The 21979-nt window shown below is 38.7% G+C and overlaps 4 protein-coding genes and 1 non-coding gene across 6 annotated transcripts; 3 read left to right on the forward strand and 2 right to left on the reverse strand.

The window, feature by feature from the left end:
* Positions 1–2: 2 nt before the first annotated feature.
* On the reverse strand, positions 3–2598 carry LOC6643280 (protein disulfide-isomerase A3). Its single transcript, XM_002066199.4, has 4 exons — positions 2257–2598; positions 1193–1633; positions 956–1069; positions 3–878 (listed from the first exon to the last, which is right to left on the reverse strand). Exons 1-4 carry the CDS (start codon positions 2403–2405, stop codon positions 113–115), a joined length of 1470 nt encoding a protein of 489 aa, XP_002066235.1. The 5' UTR covers positions 2406–2598; the 3' UTR covers positions 3–112.
* Positions 2599–6540: 3942 nt separating this feature from the next.
* LOC6643278 (elongation factor 1-alpha 1) lies at positions 6541–10257 on the forward strand. The gene is made up of 2 exons (XM_002066198.4): positions 6541–6618; positions 8266–10257. The coding sequence occupies exon 2, from the start codon at positions 8284–8286 to the stop codon at positions 9673–9675; it is 1392 nt and encodes a 463-aa protein (XP_002066234.1). The 5' UTR covers positions 6541–6618; positions 8266–8283; the 3' UTR covers positions 9676–10257.
* LOC6643279 lies at positions 7717–7790 on the forward strand. Its single transcript, XR_049762.2, has one exon. It is a non-coding gene; the product is annotated as a small nucleolar RNA snR61/Z1/Z11 (small nucleolar RNA).
* A 2731-nt stretch (positions 10258–12988) lies between the features above and the next one.
* Positions 12989–21683, reverse strand: LOC6643276. 2 transcript variants are annotated; one of them, XM_023176254.2, is made up of 9 exons: positions 21426–21683; positions 20922–21216; positions 20640–20864; positions 20375–20567; positions 16103–16216; positions 15940–16046; positions 14182–15886; positions 13580–13798; positions 12989–13511 (listed from the first exon to the last, which is right to left on the reverse strand). In XM_023176254.2, exons 1-9 carry the CDS (start codon positions 21604–21606, stop codon positions 13098–13100), a joined length of 3453 nt encoding a protein of 1150 aa, XP_023032022.1. In that variant the 5' UTR covers positions 21607–21683; the 3' UTR covers positions 12989–13097. The 2 variants fall into 2 exon arrangements, with proteins under 2 accessions (XP_023032022.1, XP_023032023.1); XM_023176255.2 differs by lacking the exon at positions 21426–21683 and adding an exon at positions 21271–21392 and having other exon boundaries at positions 12990–13511.
* Positions 17238–18908, forward strand: LOC6643277 (zinc transporter ZIP11). Its single transcript, XM_002066197.4, has one exon. The coding sequence runs from the start codon at positions 17390–17392 to the stop codon at positions 18416–18418; it is 1029 nt and encodes a 342-aa protein (XP_002066233.1). The 5' UTR covers positions 17238–17389; the 3' UTR covers positions 18419–18908.
* Positions 21684–21979: the final 296 nt, after the last annotated feature.

Here is a 21979-nt window from a genome sequence, read left to right on the forward strand (position 1 = left end):
GCTTTAAGTTTTGGAGAATGCATTCGATTTAAAAAAATATGGAAATGCTAGTAGTTACAAGTGAGGAGGCGTAGAAGTAGAACTAGTATAGTAGCTATAGTTATTGAGTCACCTACAGCTCGGTCTTCTTGGGCTTGCCACTGCGATCGAAGCCCTTCAGTTCTGAGCTAGCCTCCTTGGCAATGTACTTAACAAAGTCATCAACCTCGCGTCCTCCGTTATAGCTAATTGGCTTATTCTTCGCATCCTTGGGCAGCCAGAAAAGTGTGGGGAATCCACGCACATTGAACTCTGGGGGCACATCGTTGGCGGTGGCATCCATTTTGACAATGGCAACATCCTCATCAACCAATTTCTCGGCCAATTCATCAAAGACGGGAGCCAGCTTCTTGCAGTGTCCGCACCATGGAGCATAGAACTCAACAAGTGTATCCTTGCCATTGTTAATGACAACATCATCAAAGTTCTTAGCGACGGCCACTTTAACTGGCGCATCGTTGGATTCGGGTACAGCTTCGCTCTTAATGTAAGGTTCGAGTTCATTGGCCAATAGTTTCTCCACGAAGTCTTGGAGATTTTCAACGGAGAATTCGTCTTTAAGGGCATACTTGAGATTCTTGGCATCGCGGGCCAAAATCACTGGCTTTTCACCAACGAAATCATAGCCATACTCATTCAATTCATGCTGGAAATCATCCTTGGAGCTAATGGCAAAGTTTATCTGGCCAGCAAACTCCTTGGCAACCTTGAGGACACGATTGCGCCAATAGTTGGTACCCTTTGGATTCTTTTGATAGTCCACACTGTAGTAGGCGGTGATCAAAGGATTCTGGAAATCACGAGCGGTATCCTGTGTGCGATGACCAACCAATCCATGGCTAAAGACGATTTTAGAAGAAATTAAATTGCATCACATTTACAATATCATAACTCGTACTCTTGTCTTTCTACTTACAAGTTCTCCTTGACGAAAGTAGTTAGATCTGATTCGCTGCTGCCTTCAAACTTAATGCTGGATGACTCGAATTTGTTGTTCAAGTGGGGGGCACGGATAAGCACAATCTTATCGCTAAATAATAGCGAAAATTTAAACAAGAAATAAAAACATTTATTAATTATAAGCACAGGTAAAGAAATATGAAAATGAAATGAAAATCTTCTTCTTGCTGATGTCCTTTTCCTTTTAACTTACGTTTCGCCTTGTTTCTTTAGAACGGCCTCCTCGCTGCTGTGACCAAAGCGATACTTCTCGCGGTTCTTGTCGGCAAACTTCAGGAAAACCTTGGCCAGCTGAGAGTCGAGGTCCTCAAAGTAACCAAAAACTGTGGTGTCCTTGGTATCCAGGAATTTGGTCAACTCCTCGACAGTGTGTACATTCTTGGAGGCTGGGCCCACCTGAGCGCGCATATACTTGACAATGCCATTGGCTTCACGTGGTCCATTGTAATCCTGGGAGACCTCATCGTGACGGAAGATCTTTAATGTGGGATAACCGCTGACCGAATACTTGCTGCAAGTTTCCTTGCCAGCCTCAGTACAATCGACCTTGGCGAATTTAAGTGGAGGATCATCGTCCTTAACTAACTCAGCGGCCTTGGCATATTCAGGCTTCAGGCGCTTGCAGTGACCGCACCTAAAAAAAAATGTTTAACACAATTTTGGGGACACGTCAGAATGATTGATGGTACATAATGAGATTTCCATGCTCTTGTTCAAATAGTTTTCGAGAAACTTATCAGTTCCCTCCTCTTCCTTTCTATTCTTATCAAAATTCTCATACACAAAAGACTAATTAAGTGACTTGTTATGTTCTTTATGCTCACTGATAAGAAATTTTTATATTGGGGGGATTTGTAGAGTAGTTCAAATAGCTTGTTGGCCAATGCCAACAACACATTTAATTTTTCGTCTGTCTTTTCTGCCGGCCGGCAAGCCAATTTATCACTCTTTGTCTAGTTATCGCCCCCTCTCTATTAACCTCCCTCACTCTTATGCACACATATACACACACACACACGCACTCACACCAATAACCCTTTTATTAAAATGGCTGCCGACCTGTCATTTCTTCTTCGCTTTCTTCTCCTGGCGGGTATTACTTTGCCTTTCTTTTATTGTATTAACGATGACGTGGTCTTTACGTTTCAATTGAAATTGCATATCCATTGCATTACAGAAGCTGATTAACTTGCACGCTAGGCCACGCCCACCCCCCTATATTACTTGCAAGACCCACACATATCACAAGAGACTTACCATGGGGCATAGAACATAACCAATGTAGTCTCATGTTCCTTCAGAGTGGATGCAAAGTTATCATCTCCTAGGTCCAGAACATCTTGTTCGGCTCCAGAAGCGGTCGCAATGTAGCCAAAAATTAATACAGCAGCCGCTAAACGCCACATTTTTCCTATGTTTTTTTTTGTATTTTCTTATTTACAACAAATAATAAATACAATACTGTTCAGCCCGTCTCTGAATTTTTAACCGACCAAACCCCACAAGCAAACGAATCAAACAGCCAACTTGATCACTGCAATTTCAAAATTAAAATTAAAACCATAAATTTTTCTTTTGAGCCACGTCGCCTTTTTCAAAGTGTTGCCGGTAGAGCCAATGATGTCATTTCAGCTTTTTTCCAGCCAGATCTGGCTTTTTGGGAAATGCGATTTATGGAAAATATGAAAACAGCGGGCAGCAGGAATTATAGCTATTTTAGCAAATTTAAATATTTTGTTTAAATAAGCTTGATACAATGGGAAAATGTAGACGGCACTATAAAGCTGTAGAACGAAATATTAAAATACCGGGATTCTAGGGGAAACGACTGGTTGAATGAATTGGCTTCAGTCGTCCATATTTATATTTATATTTTTAAATTTGAAATTAATTTATCTAAAATTATAGGTGCAGTCCATCACCGACAAAAAAAAATCCGTTTTGAGTACCAACTACCACCCAGCTCTCAAACTTCAATAGAACAGAGAGAATATTATCTGAGCGATAAGGAAGATATATATACATATATATATGTATACAATATAGTATTATTGGATAATACATTCATTCTTGAATAAAAAACAATAAATACAATTCATTATTTGCTTTATTGCTCTTTGATAGTACAATGTTCTTAAAGCTACATATATGTGATAGGAAGATTTCATAGAGTTATAGCGATTGCTTTTCAGCTGAGAAATTTTTATATACATAGTTATACAGTTTGATGGATGATAATATAATATGGCAAGGAAAAATGAGCGAAAACCTTTAATATATGCCTTAAATACGAACTTAAGCTAGGTGACTGGGACTAAGGTGACTAAACTAAGATTTAGCGGCTTAGTGCCAGTGGCTACCCTTAGGAGATATGAGTATTGTGGTCATGAAGATATGCTCCTAAACTGTCTAATAGTAGTTTAAGAGTAGTATTTTCACTAAGAGTCGTCAGATTGGTAAATAATCTGTTAATGGTTTTGGGAGGTTGAGTAGAAGCTTTAATATTTTGTTTTCGCATACTTGCAATTTCTTGATGTGAGATGCAGCACAACTCTTCCAGGTACTTGAGCCGTAGGTTAGTATAGGGAGAAAAATGGTTTTGAATATGATCATTTTGTTAGCTGAGGAAAGTTTAGATTTTCGGTTAATAATTGGGTAAAGGGTGCAGATAGTTTTGTTAATCTTATTGATTGTGGCACCAACATGAGTGCTAAACGTAAGCTTTTTATCGAAGTGGATACCTAAGTATCGCAGATTTTCAGAGGCCCTTCAGGGAGAAAGCAAGCCTTTCTTTTCTTGCAAAAAAAGATGGCATTAACTTTTATTTTCCACTTATGGTAGTAAGCTTCGAGTTCGTTTAGTCCGCTTTGCAAAGCTTAAAACAATAAATATAAATCAGAATTTTTTCGACTTTTCTGGGTACTCAGCATTTTTTAGCTGTTTCCTGCAGTCGATTTAGCTGTTTTGGCCTAACAAAAAATGACATCACTGGGCAGAGCTGGCACAATCATAGATAATATAATCAATATTATCGATGGTTTTGTGAAATGGCGATAGCTCGATAGTACTGTACGGCTATCGATATTAGCACTTTGATTCTTACCTTAGCACTTTCTACTCAGACCTTAGCACTTTAGTTCGATTTTTACTCTTTTGTTCGAAGTTGGGGACTCTTTTGCATGAACTGCGCTCTTTTGTTGCATGTTGGATGTTTCCATCGAGCAAAAGTAGCTAAAAATAGCTAACTTTAAAATTTCAAACTAAAATGGAGCTAAAATGAAAACATTTTTTTTAAAATTCAATTTATTTCATCGATGAACATTTCTATATTTGAAATAGTTGTTTCTTACCTTATAGCCAAAATAGCGACTAGTACGGTGCAGTTCATCCTAAATCCTTATATAGATTGGTAAAGGTCGAGTCTTTATAATTATAATCTACGGCCCAGAACTTCTCCGTATTTTCAACATTTTGCCAGGTATTGTATTGCAAGTTATTGTATTGTTATAAAGTTCAATGCTTTCTTTCTTGGCTCGCAATACTTTTTTGGCCGAAAATGGGTCAATTTTATTTACCACTTCAAAATTATCTGAAATTCTAAAAAAAAAAAAACGATTAAAAATTAATTTGGCATAAAATTTAAGAAACCTTAGTTTCAGTTTAGTTGGTGTATTAATCCCATACAAAAATCGGTACATTTGATTCGAATTTGCGATTCTCTTAACGTAAGATTCTAAGATTTTTAAGCTATTTCTTAATAAATTTCAACAAACGAAAATATTGTTGAGTTTAAATTATTTCTTGATTTTAAAGAATAAAGCAAAAGATTCAAAAAGCCGCGTATTCGAGTATCCGAAGTTTGGCATCTGCCAACACTATTTCAAAATTCAACAGCTTTTTTTAGCCGGAAATAATTGCTAATTACACAAAAACTACATAAAAAATCGCCAAGGCCCACCTGATGTCGTGATCGTGGAATTTCTATCAATTGTATTTAGAAATAACAAACATTTGTTTTTATCAACAATCTATTTGAATTGGGCGCAAAAATTTAAATATAGCGCCAATTTTTAACCAGAAAATTTTGTATCTGGTAACATTGTCGTAACATGGCTACACTATTTTAGCTGGAAACAGTTAGATTCAGCTATTGTTTTAGACGTCGCGTTAGTTACTTTTGCTGAAAACGTTCCGGCAACGCTGCTACTCTTGTCGTCTCTTTTGGTCGACGGACGTACTCTTTTGTTGCATGTTCGACTCTATTGTCGGAGTTCGACTCTTTTGCTCGACTGAATGGTCGGAGTCTGACTCCTTTGTCGGAGTTCGACTCTTTTGCTCGACTCGATGGTCGGAGTTCGACTCCCTTTGTCGGAGTTCGACTCTTTTGCTCGACTCGATGGTCGGAGTTCGACTCCTTTACCTGATGTTGGTACTACTTTTCAGGAATTTTACTCTTTTGTTCGAAGTTGGAAACTCTTTTGCATGAACTGCTCTCTTTTGTTGCATGTTGGCAGTGCTGCCAATTTAGCTATTTTCCCATTAGATCCATAAATAGCGGCCAGCGGGAATTATAGCTGTTTTTCAAGAAAAACTAGCTTTACTTTATATTTTGAAACATTTACTTCGTGTATTTTTATGCTCTATGATGCCACAATTTCATACGAATAGTACTTTTTCATTTGAATGGCAAAAAAACATCGATCAGCGAAACGAGTATTCAGTCTTATCGTTTTCTGTGAAGTTTACTAAATGTTTCCCAATTTTTAAACCGCGAGCAAAAGTTGAAAATGCGAAAAATTTACAATCAAAAACCGCGTGGTAAAGACCCTGTATTTAAAGATTGGCTGACTTTAAATGCAGCTGATGCGGGCAAATGTTATTGCAAATACTGACATGGTCCAACGCAGAGGGTTTTTAGTCACATGAATATTGTCAAAACGAAGCAAAGAAATAGGTACGGCTAATACAACTTTGAACGTCATTTTACATATAAGCTAAAGCTAATATTTTACAAAATTGTTAATTACAAGAAAAATGCTGCCACGATTACAAATTACCAGCATCATGTTAGAGAAAGATAGGGACCAATGAAACCTACATAAACCAAGATGATGAAGATAAAGTCATTGATGGAATCATCCAAAATATTGAAATAAACCAAAAATAAACAAATATTTTCTGTTTTTTTGGCCACGAAGAAATATTTCTAGCTATTTCTAGCTTTTTTCAAAGGCTGATTTAGCGTTTTGATGCAACGAAATGTTGGCAGCCCTTGCAACATGTTCAAAATTCCCATCGACTTATCCAACACTGCCATCGATGGTTTTCCAGCACTACATCCAGACTTATCCAACACTACTTTCAGACTTATCCAGCACTACTTCCCGACTTATCCAGCACTACTTCCCGACTTATCCAGCACTACTTCCCGACTTATCCAGCACTACTTCCCGACCTATCCAGCACTACTTCCCGACTTATCCAGCACTACTTCCAGACTTATCCAGCACTACGAGGGGAGGTTTCCTGCTTTTTGACGACCCGAAACTCGGCCACTTTGTTCAAGTCTGTCGCCGGATTCGCATAGACTCTGTGATTTCTCATTCAATTTATTCGAGAGTAAGTTTTAAATAATATAAAAATGTGATATATATATATAAAAAAAAATTACAATTAAATATGTGCAATGAAGAAGCAGCAAAAGTGCAATCAAACCGAAATATTTTATAAACAAATATGCAATTTGGACATTCAACAATTAAACGATATGTGTGTGAAATGGCAAAGTTAACCTCTCTTTTGAAGTGAAAGGCGACGCATCAAAGGCAAACACGTGGCAAATGTGAAACTTTTTTTTCTTGCCCCATCTATTGAAATTGCAATGGAATGGGAACAATTATTTCAAACAATTAACAAATTGTTTTCTTTTTGTTGACCGATGAGTCACTTTTAAATTCTATAATATGGTGTAATTGCCGATGCCACGCCCACAACTTGCCTCTAGTTGGCGTGGCATCTCGGGTAACCACCTCTTCATTACCTTTTCCATATTCTATAAAAAAAAGAAAAGTACTTCTTAAAAGTAAATTAATAAAATACATGTACAACATGTGCCGCTCAAGCCTCATAATTTTCCATGCAATTTTTCCGCTTTCTCCGCCACTTCTAATGCAAAGAATTTCAAAATGGCTGACTCCATGAGACATGGAAATGAAATGTGGTGTGACTCAATTCACCTTTCGCCATATATATATAAAGCACCTAAAGCAAATGAAAAGAAACCAAAATGAAATGCTGCTTGTTGCCATGTGTGCAAATTTTCCACAGCATGTTGCGAAATTTTCAACATGTTGGCATTTTTTTTTTTTTTTATCTCCCTAGCTAGCCCGGTTTGGGCTTGTTCCAAGATGGCTTCCACACTCACTCGGTGTGTGTGTGTGTGTGTGTGTATGTGCACTTTAGTTCTTGATCATTTTTTTTTTTCGATCATTCGTCTCTTTGTTCGCCTTCACATTTGCCATCTCGCTTGCTCTTATCTGTCTTTGCGCCTAGGCGGTGGTATTTGTTGCCGGCCGCTTTAATTGAGCGTCACACAGACACACACACATTTACGCATATAGCCGGACACACACACACACATAAGGCAGATTAAATTTTTGCTAGAATTTTCGTTGCACATATTTAATGATTATTATCTCCCTCCCCTCTCTTCTTGATTTTCCATGATGATTAACTTTCAGTTCTGCTACTGAAGAATTTTGACGACAAAACAAATACCAAATCACTGAAAAGAAAATCGAGTTAATTTTTTTTTTTGCACGTTTCATTCTCAGTGTTCCACATGTTCAAATAGTTTGTCCCTCTCCCCACAACTCATGTCAGGCCATGCGGTGGCGACAGGTCTACCTAACCTCACTTTAGGCACGTTTTGGTGCTGCCGACACAAGTGAGGTTAGGTTTGCTTGCTCATTTTCCCGTTGTTTTTTTCTTTCTCTTTGTGGCACGCAAACAAAAGTCAATTTGTACTTTTGACTTTTGTTTGAGATTGATTTTAGCCAATTGATGATTATTAATTAGTTGTTTATTGTTTTTATGTCAAAATAAAATAGGGAGAAAATAATGTAATTTATGGCTTAACTTTTTGCTTGCGTTATTGAAATTGCTAACAATGTATTGTTTACCTATCTGTTTCTTCCCCACCACCACCACAACCTGCTGCACGTTGTCTGACACCAAATACAACAACCCACACACTACACTCTCCAGCTATCCTTTTAAACCACCATGGGCAAGGAAAAGATTCACATTAACATTGTCGTCATTGGACATGTCGACTCTGGCAAGTCCACCACCACTGGTCACTTGATCTACAAGTGCGGTGGTATCGACAAGCGTACCATTGAGAAGTTCGAGAAGGAAGCTCAGGAAATGGGCAAGGGTTCCTTCAAGTACGCATGGGTTTTGGATAAATTGAAGGCCGAGCGTGAGCGTGGTATCACCATCGATATCGCCCTGTGGAAGTTTGAGACTGCCAAGTACTACGTCACCATCATTGACGCCCCTGGCCACAGAGATTTCATCAAGAACATGATCACTGGTACCTCCCAGGCTGATTGTGCTGTGTTGATTGTTGCTGCCGGTACTGGCGAGTTCGAGGCCGGTATCTCCAAGAACGGTCAGACCCGTGAGCATGCCCTGCTTGCCTTCACCTTGGGTGTGAAGCAACTGATTGTTGGTGTCAACAAGATGGATTCATCTGAGCCACCATACAGCGAGTCCCGTTATGAGGAAATCAAGAAGGAAGTCTCCTCATACATCAAGAAGATCGGTTACAACCCAGCCGCTGTTGCCTTCGTGCCAATCTCCGGATGGCACGGCGACAACATGTTGGAACCATCAACCAACATGCCATGGTTCAAGGGATGGAAGGTTGAGCGCAAGGAGGGTAACGCCGATGGCAAGACCCTCATCGAAGCTCTCGATGCCATTCTGCCCCCAAGTCGTCCCACCGACAAGGCCCTGCGTCTGCCCCTGCAGGATGTCTACAAAATTGGCGGTATCGGAACAGTACCCGTCGGTCGTGTGGAGACTGGTGTCCTGAAGCCTGGATGCGTTGTTGTCTTTGCCCCAGCTAACATCACCACTGAGGTTAAGTCCGTGGAAATGCACCACGAAGCCCTCACCGAGGCCGTTCCCGGAGACAATGTTGGTTTCAACGTTAAGAACGTGTCCGTCAAGGAATTGCGTCGTGGCTACGTTGCCGGTGACTCCAAGGCCAGCCCACCCAAGGGTGCTGCTGACTTCACCGCCCAGGTCATCGTGCTGAACCATCCCGGTCAGATCGCCAACGGCTACACTCCAGTGTTGGATTGCCACACCGCTCATATTGCTTGCAAGTTCGCTGAGATCAAGGAGAAGGTCGACCGTCGTTCCGGCAAGACCACCGAGGAGAACCCCAAGTTCATCAAGTCTGGTGATGCTGCCATCGTCAACTTGGTGCCATCCAAGCCTTTGTGCGTTGAGTCCTTCCAGGAATTCCCCCCATTGGGTCGTTTCGCTGTCCGTGACATGAGACAGACCGTCGCTGTGGGTGTTATCAAGGCTGTCAACTTCAAGGATGCCTCCGGTGGCAAGGTCACCAAGGCTGCCGAGAAGGCCACCAAGGGCAAGAAGTAGCAAGTTTGCAACAACAGCACAACAAACAACAGCAACATGATGATGATGATGCATTCAATAACAACAACAACAACACTCAATAACGATCAGCACAACAACAACAATAAAAGTAGTTTAGTCGAAGCCAACCCAACAACAACACCAACACCAGTTCTGGCCAAAACAAATGATAAGATGAAGTTGCAGCAAAAGCAAAAATTTAATTTCTTCCATCGCAAAGAATTTCGGAGGATACGAATGCTATTAGGACGCCTTATTGGATCGATGATGGGATGAGAGGTCTTTGGAGCAACCCGATGGAGATTGTGTGTTGTGCATACATGCAAATCTCCCTGTCCGCCTGCCTTCCACCCGCACAAGAAACACACACACACTACTCATCCTTATCCTCCCGCCCCGTTTTAGTTTACTATATATGATATTATAATAAATTGGACACAATTTTCTTTGTTATAGTATTGTATCTGGATAATTCAAGCATAAAAGCGTGTCTCCTAGCATTTATATAACAGAATTTTGTTTTTGTACTTTTGATTTGTAATTCTTATCTTACCATTACATATATTCCTTTATTGCACTCAACATCCAAACAACTACTACTTTGTATACAAAAAACAAAAGATTATAGAAGCGATAACTTTATTTACAAAAAAAGAAAAAAATAAACAAAAACCATCATTTTTGTAATTGATTTATGATTTATTTCTGTTTTGGGTTTACCATTTATTATTTTGTTGTGTTTTCATTTCAGCATATATTACTCCACATGTTCTATCCATCACTCAATTAACTGCCGCTGAGTACAAAAACTCGAAAACTTGAATGAGTTATTACTACAACAACCTTATTATATACCTCAGAATGTTTTAAAATAAAGCTGACAATTTGCAACTTGAAACTCGTTGGTTTTGCTTTACACATGGGTTTGGATATCGAAGGCAATAAAGTGTTGTGACTATAGGATTACGAATATTGGACATAAAATTGAAGCTTCTTTAGTTGTGCCGGCTGTCGGAACCGGCAACTTGTAGAAGAAAACATCATGCTAGTTTTACATTTAAAATTTATTGGCTTACAGATACTATTTATTGAATATTTAGAGACTTTACAGTAAATCAATTTAAGCCGTAAAAATTGGAACTAATTCTTTTTATTTATGTATGTATTTACTTTTGCGGTCAACGTTCTCTTAATAAGTAAGTACATATGAGTAAAGTTTGTTTTAAAGGAGAAAATAAATTTCTTTGATTTGTATAATGTTTGTTTATATGTATAAAGTAATGACCAGCAAGGTCCGAGCTAATGGCAGTAGACATATGTACATATTTATCCATTTATTCATTTTTTTTATACCAGACACCCATAGGGTGAAATGGTATATTAAAGTCGCCAAAATTTATACATATGTATGTAAATGTACATAACAGGTCAGGTTTTTCCATAAGGTCGGAGTTGGCCGTTAGCTGGTGGCGGCGCTAGCGTGCTCATATGCTTGGGTGAGCGATATACTGAAATATGAAAACCAGAGGGCCGGGGCTAACTTCGACCGCGTCAAAGTTTCTACACCCTTGCAACTTTTTTGGTAACTCTTTCCTTACCTATAGCTATCAAAGTGGAAAAACGTTTTATCTAAAAAGGATAATGTTTGCGAAAGAACGGCCAACAGTCGTAGCATAGGAAATAACGAAGATATTGATCAAAGTCACTGTTTTCCACCGATCGTTCCTATGGGAGCTATATGATATAGTTACCCGATCCTTATCAAATTTGGCACAGTCATTAACAGATATATTAAACTAACAAATGTTTAATTTAAAAGCAATCGCGTCAAAAGTAACGAAGTTATTGACAAAAGTCACTGTTTTCGAAAGATCGTTCCTATGGGAGCTATATGATATAGTCACCCGATCTTGATCAAATTTGGCATAGTCGTTTATATGTGTAATTAACTCACCAATATTAAATTTCACGACAATAGCTCAGAAAATAACGAAGTTATTAAGAAAAGTCACTGTTCGTGACTTTGCTGTTTGTATGGGAGCTATATGATATAGTGGTCCGATCCGGCTGAATCCGAGATATACAACGCCTGCAGTATATACAAGCCTACATGCAAAATTTCAATTTCTCTGTAGCTCTTACGGTCTAGGAGGAGTTTGCGTTGATCCAGACGGACGGACGGACGGACGGACGGAACTCGTCTCGTCGTGCTGATCAAGAATATATATACTTTATATGGTCGGAGATGCATCCTTCGATGCGTTGCACACTTTTGACCAAAATTAATATACCCTTTTTGCAAGGGTATAAAAACATGTGAACAGAATTTTTTAAAAATACGTAAAAAGTCGTTATTATAAATTTGAAATATTTGTTTTACTGGTGTATGGTATACCTAAGTCAGCGAGACGACTTACTTACGTCATTTTATTAATGCTTGTCAAAACTTTTGAGAAACAAAAAAATAAAAATTTTGAAAATTCCGGAATGAAATGTTATCAAAGAATAAACAGACTTGTCCAAAAATGCATAATGTTTTTGATACAACAAATATGTATATATATACATATATATATATTTTTCTTTTTTTTTTAAATTTCACATAAAATGTAGTATGGAGAAATTATATTATAACATTTTGGGAAAAAACTATTTACATATTTCAAATTTTACCAGTATCAAAAACATAATTACATCAGTCCCTAAAATTCTAGCTATAAACTTACAAAAATTGGAAACAAGAATATTTTAGTTGTAGTACAAAAATAGTTTCATTATTTTGGCATGCAAGAAAATACCAGTATAGGGTTAAAAATATAAAAGATACATATCTACATACATATATCAGTCTTTGCAGAGAACTGCAGAAAAATGCAAATTTTTGGCCATATTGTCCAAGAAAAACTAAACCTGTATTGAAATTAGGAATACTTCTGGATGTACTTTAGCTTAGACTATAAGGACGGCCAATCAGTATTCGATTCCGAACAAATTTAACAGAAATTTTGCAACGATATGTAATGTACATACATATATATAATATATATATAATATATATATAACGTCTTACTGAAGTTTAATAAAGAATACGATTATAATTTTTAATAGTATTGTTAACTTTTGAGAGAAAAAGTAATGCTTAAATTTAATGTGGTTAAATTAAACATTATAAAATTGTTTTTATTCCCGTTCAATTAAAAATTTTACATGCATAAAGGTATAAAAAATATCAATTATACTTAAATATGAGCATTGAGATTAAGGTAAAGTTCTCTTTTAATCAGTTTATAGCTTTGATTAGAAATATGATAAAACTTATTGGTTTTTACTGAGATATTTATAAATACATAATTTAATTTCTGTATAAATTTTTGTATAATCCGACTTAAACGCTAAACTAAACATAAGTATATTTTTTTAGACTATTTGTTTAATACCAACACAGGATCTCTATAGCACACATGAAGTTTTCTATTGGAGGATGCTGGACTACTGTCCACCGTTGGAGGATTATCGTACCTAATGCCCGCCGGCGTCACAATGGCGCTCTTCATGAGATATTTTCCGAATTTCTGTATCTGCATGGCCGTAACGCTATCAAGCACCCAGTTAACAGACAAATACAGACGATCATCTTCAACACGTCGCTTATCCCCAATGATATATTTGGCCTTAAAACGATTCTCGGTGATTTTGGCCCCGCCCAGCATCAATATCTCTTTTACATTATTAAATTGCAGCGGTTGACAATGCGATGACACGTAAAAGCTTTCCATAAAACGGAAAAGTTCACAACGATAATCTTTTCCAAACGCCTGACGTTCGGTGCGACAAATCTGATAGTGGGAGATGATAAAGATTAGATAAGAAATTGAAAACGGAATGAAACAGAAGCCACACTTACCTCCACGGCTCGGGAGAATACTTTCAATTCGTATGGCTCTTCGTAAACCCATTTGCCGGAGCGCAAAGATTCCAATATCCAATTATAGCTTACAATCCAAACGCCGCGCATTAGGCCACGCAGAAGATTCAATGTTCGACGGGGATCTAGGCTCACCAAATGAGTGGTGCGTTTGGTTACCGTGGGATCCAGCCGCATTCCGTGCAGTTTACGTAGGGCCTAAATGTGGCAATTGCAAGTTTTTTTGTATTTTAAATTACAATATTTATTTTAAGTGTGGGTGCCAAGGGATGAGAAATGATTTTACAATTGGTTGGACACTAGGTCTATAACACAACTAAAAATAACAAAAATGATTGTACAAATTTCGAGAATATATAGGACTAAGGACTACGTAGATAAAAACGATTAAGTTACATAAGTTCAAAGTTTCCTTATTTCTACCTACGAATATCTAATATATCAAAGAAAACTTGTTTTAACACTTGGAAAAAAGTAGAAAAATATAGGAAAAAAACATTAAGTAATGTATATGTGTCGTATAGTTATCATTTCACGATCTACTGTTCTACAGGGTCAGAGACATTGGTTGTATTACCAACCTTGTGTATAACATGAATCTGTTCTTGATGCATATTAGTATGGACCAGCGTACGGATCACTCTTTGACGGCGTTTAGCAGTTGATGTCTTTCCATCTGTGTTCGCCGATGGTGTGGTCGGTATATTGGTGGAATCAGTTAAATTGCTATCAGTATTAATGTCCAACGATGATCCTTTTGGGGTACTAAAAACTTCTACTTGATCAGCGCTTGCTACTTCTGTTAATGCTATATTGCTTGGTCCAGTCTCTTTAGTTACTTCCTTTTCGACAGTTGGTTGTTGGGGCGTTGGTGTTTCTGTGACGCTTGATTTAGTTGTGGTCTCCTTTGTTTCTGAGGACTTGCTAGTAGTTGGCGCAGCCAGTGTGCGGCGACGTTTGGCCGCAGAGCCAGGTTGTCCATTACATATGCTCAGACGAGATTTTCGATTGGATTTTGGTGGTGAAATGATAACCTCTTCGTTCGGAGTGAAGAGTCGTCGTCTCTTCGGTTCGGAAGGTGTGGCTGGGTCTTGCACCGCCTGCGGTGGTTTTTCTACTTCTTGCTCCACTATGGCTATCGGTGTCTGCACTTTGTGGCATTCACCCAATTCGGCCTCATTGGCCAAAGCTAGAGAACGCCGCTGACATGAACGATTAATTCTATCAATTCCTTCGTTAATGACATGCATATCCAAACTAAATATGGTACGGCGACGATTATTTGTAGTATTGTTGCTGCTGCTGCTAACCCTAGAGACTGGCAGACGGGTCGAACTAAATAGTGGCTCTTCATCGCTATATTGCGAGGTTTGTGTAGTCACATTGACCAGAGATCGCTGTTGGAGCATTGTTAGTTCCATGTGGTCGTTATTTTCGCTTAGCTCAGTGCTGGATGTTGTTATGCTGCGAGTACTAATGTTCGTTTGACTAATGTCCATCTGTTGCGGGGTATACACCGTCTGACGTCTTTCTTGTGCTGCCACAGGAGTGGCCACGTTGCTTATTTCCATTGTGACTTCGGTATGCGCCTCTTCAGCAATGGGATGGAATAAAGTTTTTTTTAATGCATCCTTAGACGAACTTGTGGCTTGATGCCAAGAGCTGCTGCGCCGTCGTCCAGCGCTCGATACGCACTCGTTGCTAGTGATTGCCTCCATGGGAGCACTAGCTGGTACATGCAAAGAACTACGCCGTCTCGTTACCATAGGTTGTGGCTCTTCCATAATGGGCTGATACGACGACTGCTTGGTGGCACTTGCCGTAGAACTACGTCGTCGTCGAGTAGATCTTGTCGGTGTTTCTTCAGCTTCTTCGTGAATGGAATAAAATCCTGGTTTTTTGGTTAATTCCATTGGAGAATCATTAGCTGCTAATTGCAGGGAAGACCGGCGACGTGTCATTCTCGGCTCTGATGCTGCAGCTGTTATGCCAACTTGTGTTTGCTGCAGTTCTCCAGCTATACTGCAGCTACGCCGTCGATTGGCGGCCTTTGGGGTGGGCGTTGATACAGGCGCGGGCTCCACTGTGCTGCGTCGTGGTCGATTAGTTGGTGTTGGTACTACTACCACCTCATCTCCACGAGCACTTTCCTCCGTAAAGATTAAACTCTTTTGGGATGTGGGTTTGTCTTGCCCTATAATGGCAATAGCATCACCGCTTCCATTGGATTTTGACTTGCCATCACCAGGCTGTCCATGGCTAGGTGTGAAGCTGCCATTGCTTATTCTAAATGATAGTCAATGAGTGGTTTTCATTAAAATAAATTATATAATACTTGCCTGTTTAACAATTTAGTGGCTGGCGATTCCACAGCTTCATCATCCTGAGAAGCAACAGCAAGATGTTTATTGTTCTTCAGGATCTTAAGAAAACGCGTAATGTCATTCTGAAACAGCGAACCAGTTATATTCAGTTAGAGTCAAAGTTTAAGATGTATCTCACCTTTGGTGTGGATTTTGGTGTTTCTACAGCCTCCTTGTCCTTTGAAGTGGGCGTGTCCTGACGCTTACGTTGCCTTTTATTTAGCTCCGAATCGGGTTGCATACAACGTACACGCTGTAAATGATATCATATTTTGAAATGTATATTATTGTTGTCATACCTTGCAACCGAAATCAAATAAAAGGGTATATTAAGCTCGACAAAGTGTATTTAAGAAAGCGAATGATGTGACAGACGTTTGCCCTGTGGAATGTAAGGGGATTCTATGAATTTAATGTATCTTTTCACTAATGCAGGATATACCTCTAGTCGGTGAAAAGATTTATATCTAGGTTCATTCTTGAATGCGGTCGGTAGCGTGAGTTTCTACTGCTTGTCAGTCACATTGGGCTAAAAAACACTGTTTTATTTGTTTATAACTACGTGATATGGCAACCGTTGGATGCTGACTAGGCTAGATTGTTTATATTTGGTCAAGTTTTTATCTCACATGTGGCATCAGGAACTCTCTCTCTCAGTCACTCTTTTCATCTCACTCTCTTTGTTTTGAATATCAATGAAAGTTACATTCAATTCTTATAAATTTACAACTGTAAATTCGTATTCACGTTTCCTTTTTACTACATCAACCGCTAGGAATTGCGTCTCAATTTCAAAATAAGAATTACAACGCGCCAAAGTTTGGTCACACTATTTGAACTAGCACTGTGGAGCACTGACAGCTCTCTCCCTCTCTCTCTCTCGGTCACTATCTCTCTCTGCGCCTGCGTTGTTGTTTTTATGGCGCAGCGCAGAGGGGAGCTCTGCCTTATAAAAATTGCTTCGTTTTGGGCCAAGAATTCAGTCAGTTTGCGGCTCATACAATTCATACAATGCTAGAAGCAGCCGCGTTCAGATAATATAAACAATAAAACAAAGTTTTTAAGTCAACGAACAGTATTACGCATTCCAAAATTGTGAAGTTCACTAAAATATTCTGAGTACATAGGAGTAGAGAGTTACCTAGATAAGAGGCTGCTACACCTACAGAACGAACGGTGCAAATGGCAACAAGTGTTCCCGATTGAATGGAAGAAGAATTTCTCTTTGATTTTGTTTGTTTTTGTTTAAACTACAATAAACGGAGATTTCCCCCACCGCTTTACTACTACCTATTCGCCCACTGATCAGAGATAGAGAGGGAGGTACGAGTAATTCTTGGAGCTGAGAACGTGGCATTTTCTGGTGGTGGCGACAAAACAAGTTTACAACACTTTTTACGATTAGCAGCAAGGCCAAAAGCGCATCATGATACCCGGCTATGGACCCGTCACTCAAGCTCTCTTGGGCACCCTGCTCACCTGGGGCCTCACGGCAGCCGGAGCTGCCCTTGTAATTTTTGTTCGCGGCACTCAGCGACGCTCATTGGATGCCGCCTTGGGTTTTGCAGCTGGCGTGATGATAGCCGCCTCGTTCTGGTCACTGCTCACACCGGCCATTAAAATGGCTGAAAGTTCCCAACTGTATGGAGTCTATGCATTTGTGCCCGTAGCTGGTGGTTTTCTATTGGGCTCAATCTTTGTCTATGGCTGTGATAAGCTAATGTCATACTTGGGACTCAATAGCACCAACATGATGATTCAGATGACGCAGACAAATAAGGATAAAGCGGATATAGCCATCGATGACATAAAGCGACACAATGGCACCGGAGCGGCAACAATCTCCAAGAGTCTGGACAGCTTCTCGGACTGTTTGAGTGTTCAGCATAGGGGAGAGCCGCGTCGTCGCAAAAAGGGCAGCCTCAGTGAGGTGGAACAATGCACGTACACAACCACGGATGAGCAGTTAAAGGCCCAAGAAGCTTTATCCCAATGGAAACGCATCATGCTACTGGTGGTGGCAATTACAGTGCACAATATACCCGAAGGATTGGCCGTGGGTGTGAGCTTTGGTGCTGTGGGAACCGCAAACAACTCAACAACATTTGAAAGTGCTCGCAATCTGGCCATTGGCATTGGTATACAGAATTTTCCCGAAGGATTAGCTGTCAGCTTGCCTTTACACGCAGCTGGATTTAGTACAATGCGTGCTCTTTGGTATGGGCAATTGTCGGGCATGGTTGAGCCTATTTTTGGAGTTCTGGGTGCAGTTGCTGTCACATTTGCCAATCTCATATTACCCTATGCCTTGTCGTTTGCCGCTGGTGCCATGATCTACATAGTGGCTGATGATATTCTACCCGAGGCTCATGCTAGTGGAAATGGCACGATTGCCACATGGGGCACCGTGTCTGGTTTCCTAATCATGATGTGCTTGGAAGTGGCGCTATCTTGAGGCAACTAGCAGTAAACGTTTGTACTTATAATGTGCGCGCATTTCCACCAAATGTAAATTAAATCGTTAATATCTAAAATTAATTTAATTCTCCTATATATATATATATATGTATCTGTATATATGTTTCAATCTCATCATGAAGACATCGTCTACCTTTATGAGGTACGTAAGTTTGTAACGCGTTTAAATGCCTTAAGCTCAGAGCCCTAAGTATAATATGTATATGTAGTTTTTTATAAAATATTAACGATGCAATCGCGTTCTGTACATTCTTTCTAGATAATTATGTAAATTGCAAGAGTAAAATGGTTTCTCCAAACGAATTGTAAACAGATTAAAAAAAAAAAACGCTTGTGAAGTAGTAGGTTTTAAGTTGTCAGTCGTGTCGACAATGTGACGGTTCAGCACAGTTTTTCGTCTTGTCGTCAGTCTAACATTTTAAGTAATAAAATAATAATGTGTAATAAATACTGAGAAAGAACATTTACTCCCATCGTCATTTCTTTACTTCATAGCAGATAGATATATACATATATACATACACGCTCTGGACAACATCCTCATGTTTCTGATAAGCAAGAATAACAATAATAACAAACATTGTGGTGGATGTCTCCAAATGAAATGAAATCGTTCATTACCTGTAAGCTTGTTAAATGGGTTTTCTCATCGTTTTGCAAAAAATCTTGGCTTTAATTGCTACTTAAAGATTCATCAAGTAATCGATTGGCTTAAATGACCTTAAGTTATCTTTTAAATATGAAATATAACGTTAAATTGAAATGATTCATTGAATCACCCTCGCTTACTTAAAGCAAATTAAATTAGATAACAAAATGTTTTCATTTTCTCTTTACTTTTTGTCAGTCTTGCGATAAGAGTCTGTCCGTCTGTCTGCCTGTCTTGTTACCATTTTGCGCCCGTCTTTTACCAAGTTTTACTTCGAAAATAATAAGAGACAAATAGTTTTAGTTACGTGCAAATTTTTGACAGTCGCTTGGGGCTTAAAGTCATGTCAACGATATGCATAACTATCGCCGGTTCTTAGTGGTTTTCTCCCTACCCGTTCATTCACATCTTATCTCAGTCATCAGTGTAAGTGGTGCTGACTGATAGCCGCTTAAGTGGCCAAATAGTAGTTCCTATCTAATGATAATCAATTTGCCTTATACATGTTCCTAATGTTTTTATGCGACCAATAAAACAAGGCTATGGACAAGTATTTTAAGCCCCTAATCATTTATTTGTGCTAATGGTGGTTATTGATAGAGAGGTTTTCTACCTCATCAAGTGGAGTTGGTTTCATAAATTAACCCAATGTGGGTTAGCAATAAGATAGTTGAAAATTCAATGAATTGAACTGAATGAACATTGCAAATTGTTTAAAAAGCTAGCAATTAAACGATCAATTTAATAAATAGTTAACGTCAAGACTATTTATCCTTTTTTTTTTCTTGGTAATGTAGAGTTTTAAAGATATTTTTACATGATCTTTCAGAAAACATTTGCAAAGATTATACCAACCCCCCGATAAATCAACATGGTAACAAATTTAAGAGTTTTTTATATACTTAGTTGGGAAAAGTAAATATTGGATTGGATAGATAGAAGGAACATACTAAATAGTATTAATATCTATAAAGTTTATAGTATAAACTTTTCTCTTCAGTGCACTGTGACTTGCCTTATTTTTTGAGGATGAGGACAGATGGTCAAAATAATGTCATTAAGGAAATTATTGGATTTAACGAAATATTGAATTGGGCCTAAGTGCCTTTAATCGTAGGTCAATCAGGGCAAAGTTAAGAATCGGATTTACTGCAAAATCCTATGAAGTTTGGATTTTAGTAAGCCTTTTTTATACAAAACTTTATTGAACGTGGACTTAAAACGCTCAGTATTTACTATATATATCTCATGTAAACTATTTATGAAATTGTAACATGAACTCACCGTTATTTTGCCAAATAGTTCAGGATATTCATATTTATGGAGATTACTGATCGGAAATTGTTCAGGCTCACAGAGCCGTCGTTGTACTTTACACGCCTCAATCCATAATATTGATACAATTGGAATATTCCATTCGCCAGCCTTTTTGTATGTAGACAAAAGACCATCTTTGAAGACGACGTGAGTCGTATTCCTATGGCGAGAATAATGAATAGGGATAATTAAAACAAATTCCACAAATTATGAATATTTATTTAAAACTCACCGTAAAAGACGATCATTGACTTGGGCACCCATTTTCGATATTATTGTTTTGACTCCCTCAGAGCGATTATCATTACCTGTACGCACTTCCACATAAACTACAACATTCGCAAGTATATCACGAAGGGTCGGAAGTGGCTTGGGATTCCGTTCATCCGCCGTGATGATCGACTGCTCGGCTAAAGGCACATCAAAGGTGTGATAAGCGGCAGCCTTGGAGGGACTCCTAAAATAAGTATTGAGTAAGTTACATGGTTTAAGCAAATATCAATCCTTAACTTACTTCAAGGCTTGCATGGCACGAACTCGGAGAGCAGCATTAGGACTATTGAGATCGCGTTGCAGGCGTATTAAATAAGGATCATTGTGTTGATATCTGGGAGTTGTAGTCGGTGTTATCGTATCCGTGGTGGATGGTTTTGGCTTTGTTGTTGTTGGCGTCGACATTTGTGCAACTACCGCAACATTAACGTTCTCTTTATGCTGATTCAGTTGAGTGACTGCTCGACTGGGAAAGACCGCTATGGATTCGCTTGACGATTGTGCGTCCAAGAACTTCTCATTTCTCTTTGGATTGTCTAAAATAAAAAAATTGCATAAAAAATTCAACATTTTCGTATAGGTAAACAGACGATTGGGGATTTCTGCTGTCCACATTGCCCTCAGGTCACTATATTTTTTGGTTTGTTTTTTTTAAGCTGATAAGTTAATACTACTAATTTAGATCATCAGATAAATTAAAAATTAAGTTGAAAGTCAATAGGGTAAGTAATAGGGCAAAGCCAACCTGAAACTAGTTTCTTTAAATTCAAATCTGGGTGCTCGCCCAACGGTCGACGATTTGCAGCACTCGAAACAGCCGCTGCAGCTTGGGCTTGATCCTGATGATTTTTTTTAGCCGCTGTTGCCACAAAACTGTCATAGGTTTTGGTTTTCCACGAGGGTTGGCGTTGCAAGAACTTGTCCATATTGTTAAATTAATGCGGCACCACCTTCTATATTGCACAATTCGGCGCGGAAAAATTAAACAAAAATGCTAAAAAGACAAAAAAATGCAACAAATTGACAGTGTGACCGTTTTTGTAGAAAACCATAAAATACCAAAAATTTGCGATCACGTTAAGAGTGCAGCCCTATGGCGCCTTTTGAGCTGGTTCGTTTTTAAAGTTTTTGGATTTTTAGTATTTTATCGATAACTTTAAGAATAACGCATATACATATTTTGAAATGTAGCACGACTAAATGAAAGTAAAATAAATCTTAATTAAAATCAAATTTAAAATCTTGTTTTGGTGCTTTTCAAAAATAATGTGGAAATATCCATTCATCATTTATATTTGG

Source organism: Drosophila willistoni (genome assembly GCF_018902025.1).
Source record: "Drosophila willistoni isolate 14030-0811.24 chromosome 2L unlocalized genomic scaffold, UCI_dwil_1.1 Seg168, whole genome shotgun sequence".
Taxonomy (NCBI): domain Eukaryota; kingdom Metazoa; phylum Arthropoda; class Insecta; order Diptera; family Drosophilidae; genus Drosophila; species Drosophila willistoni.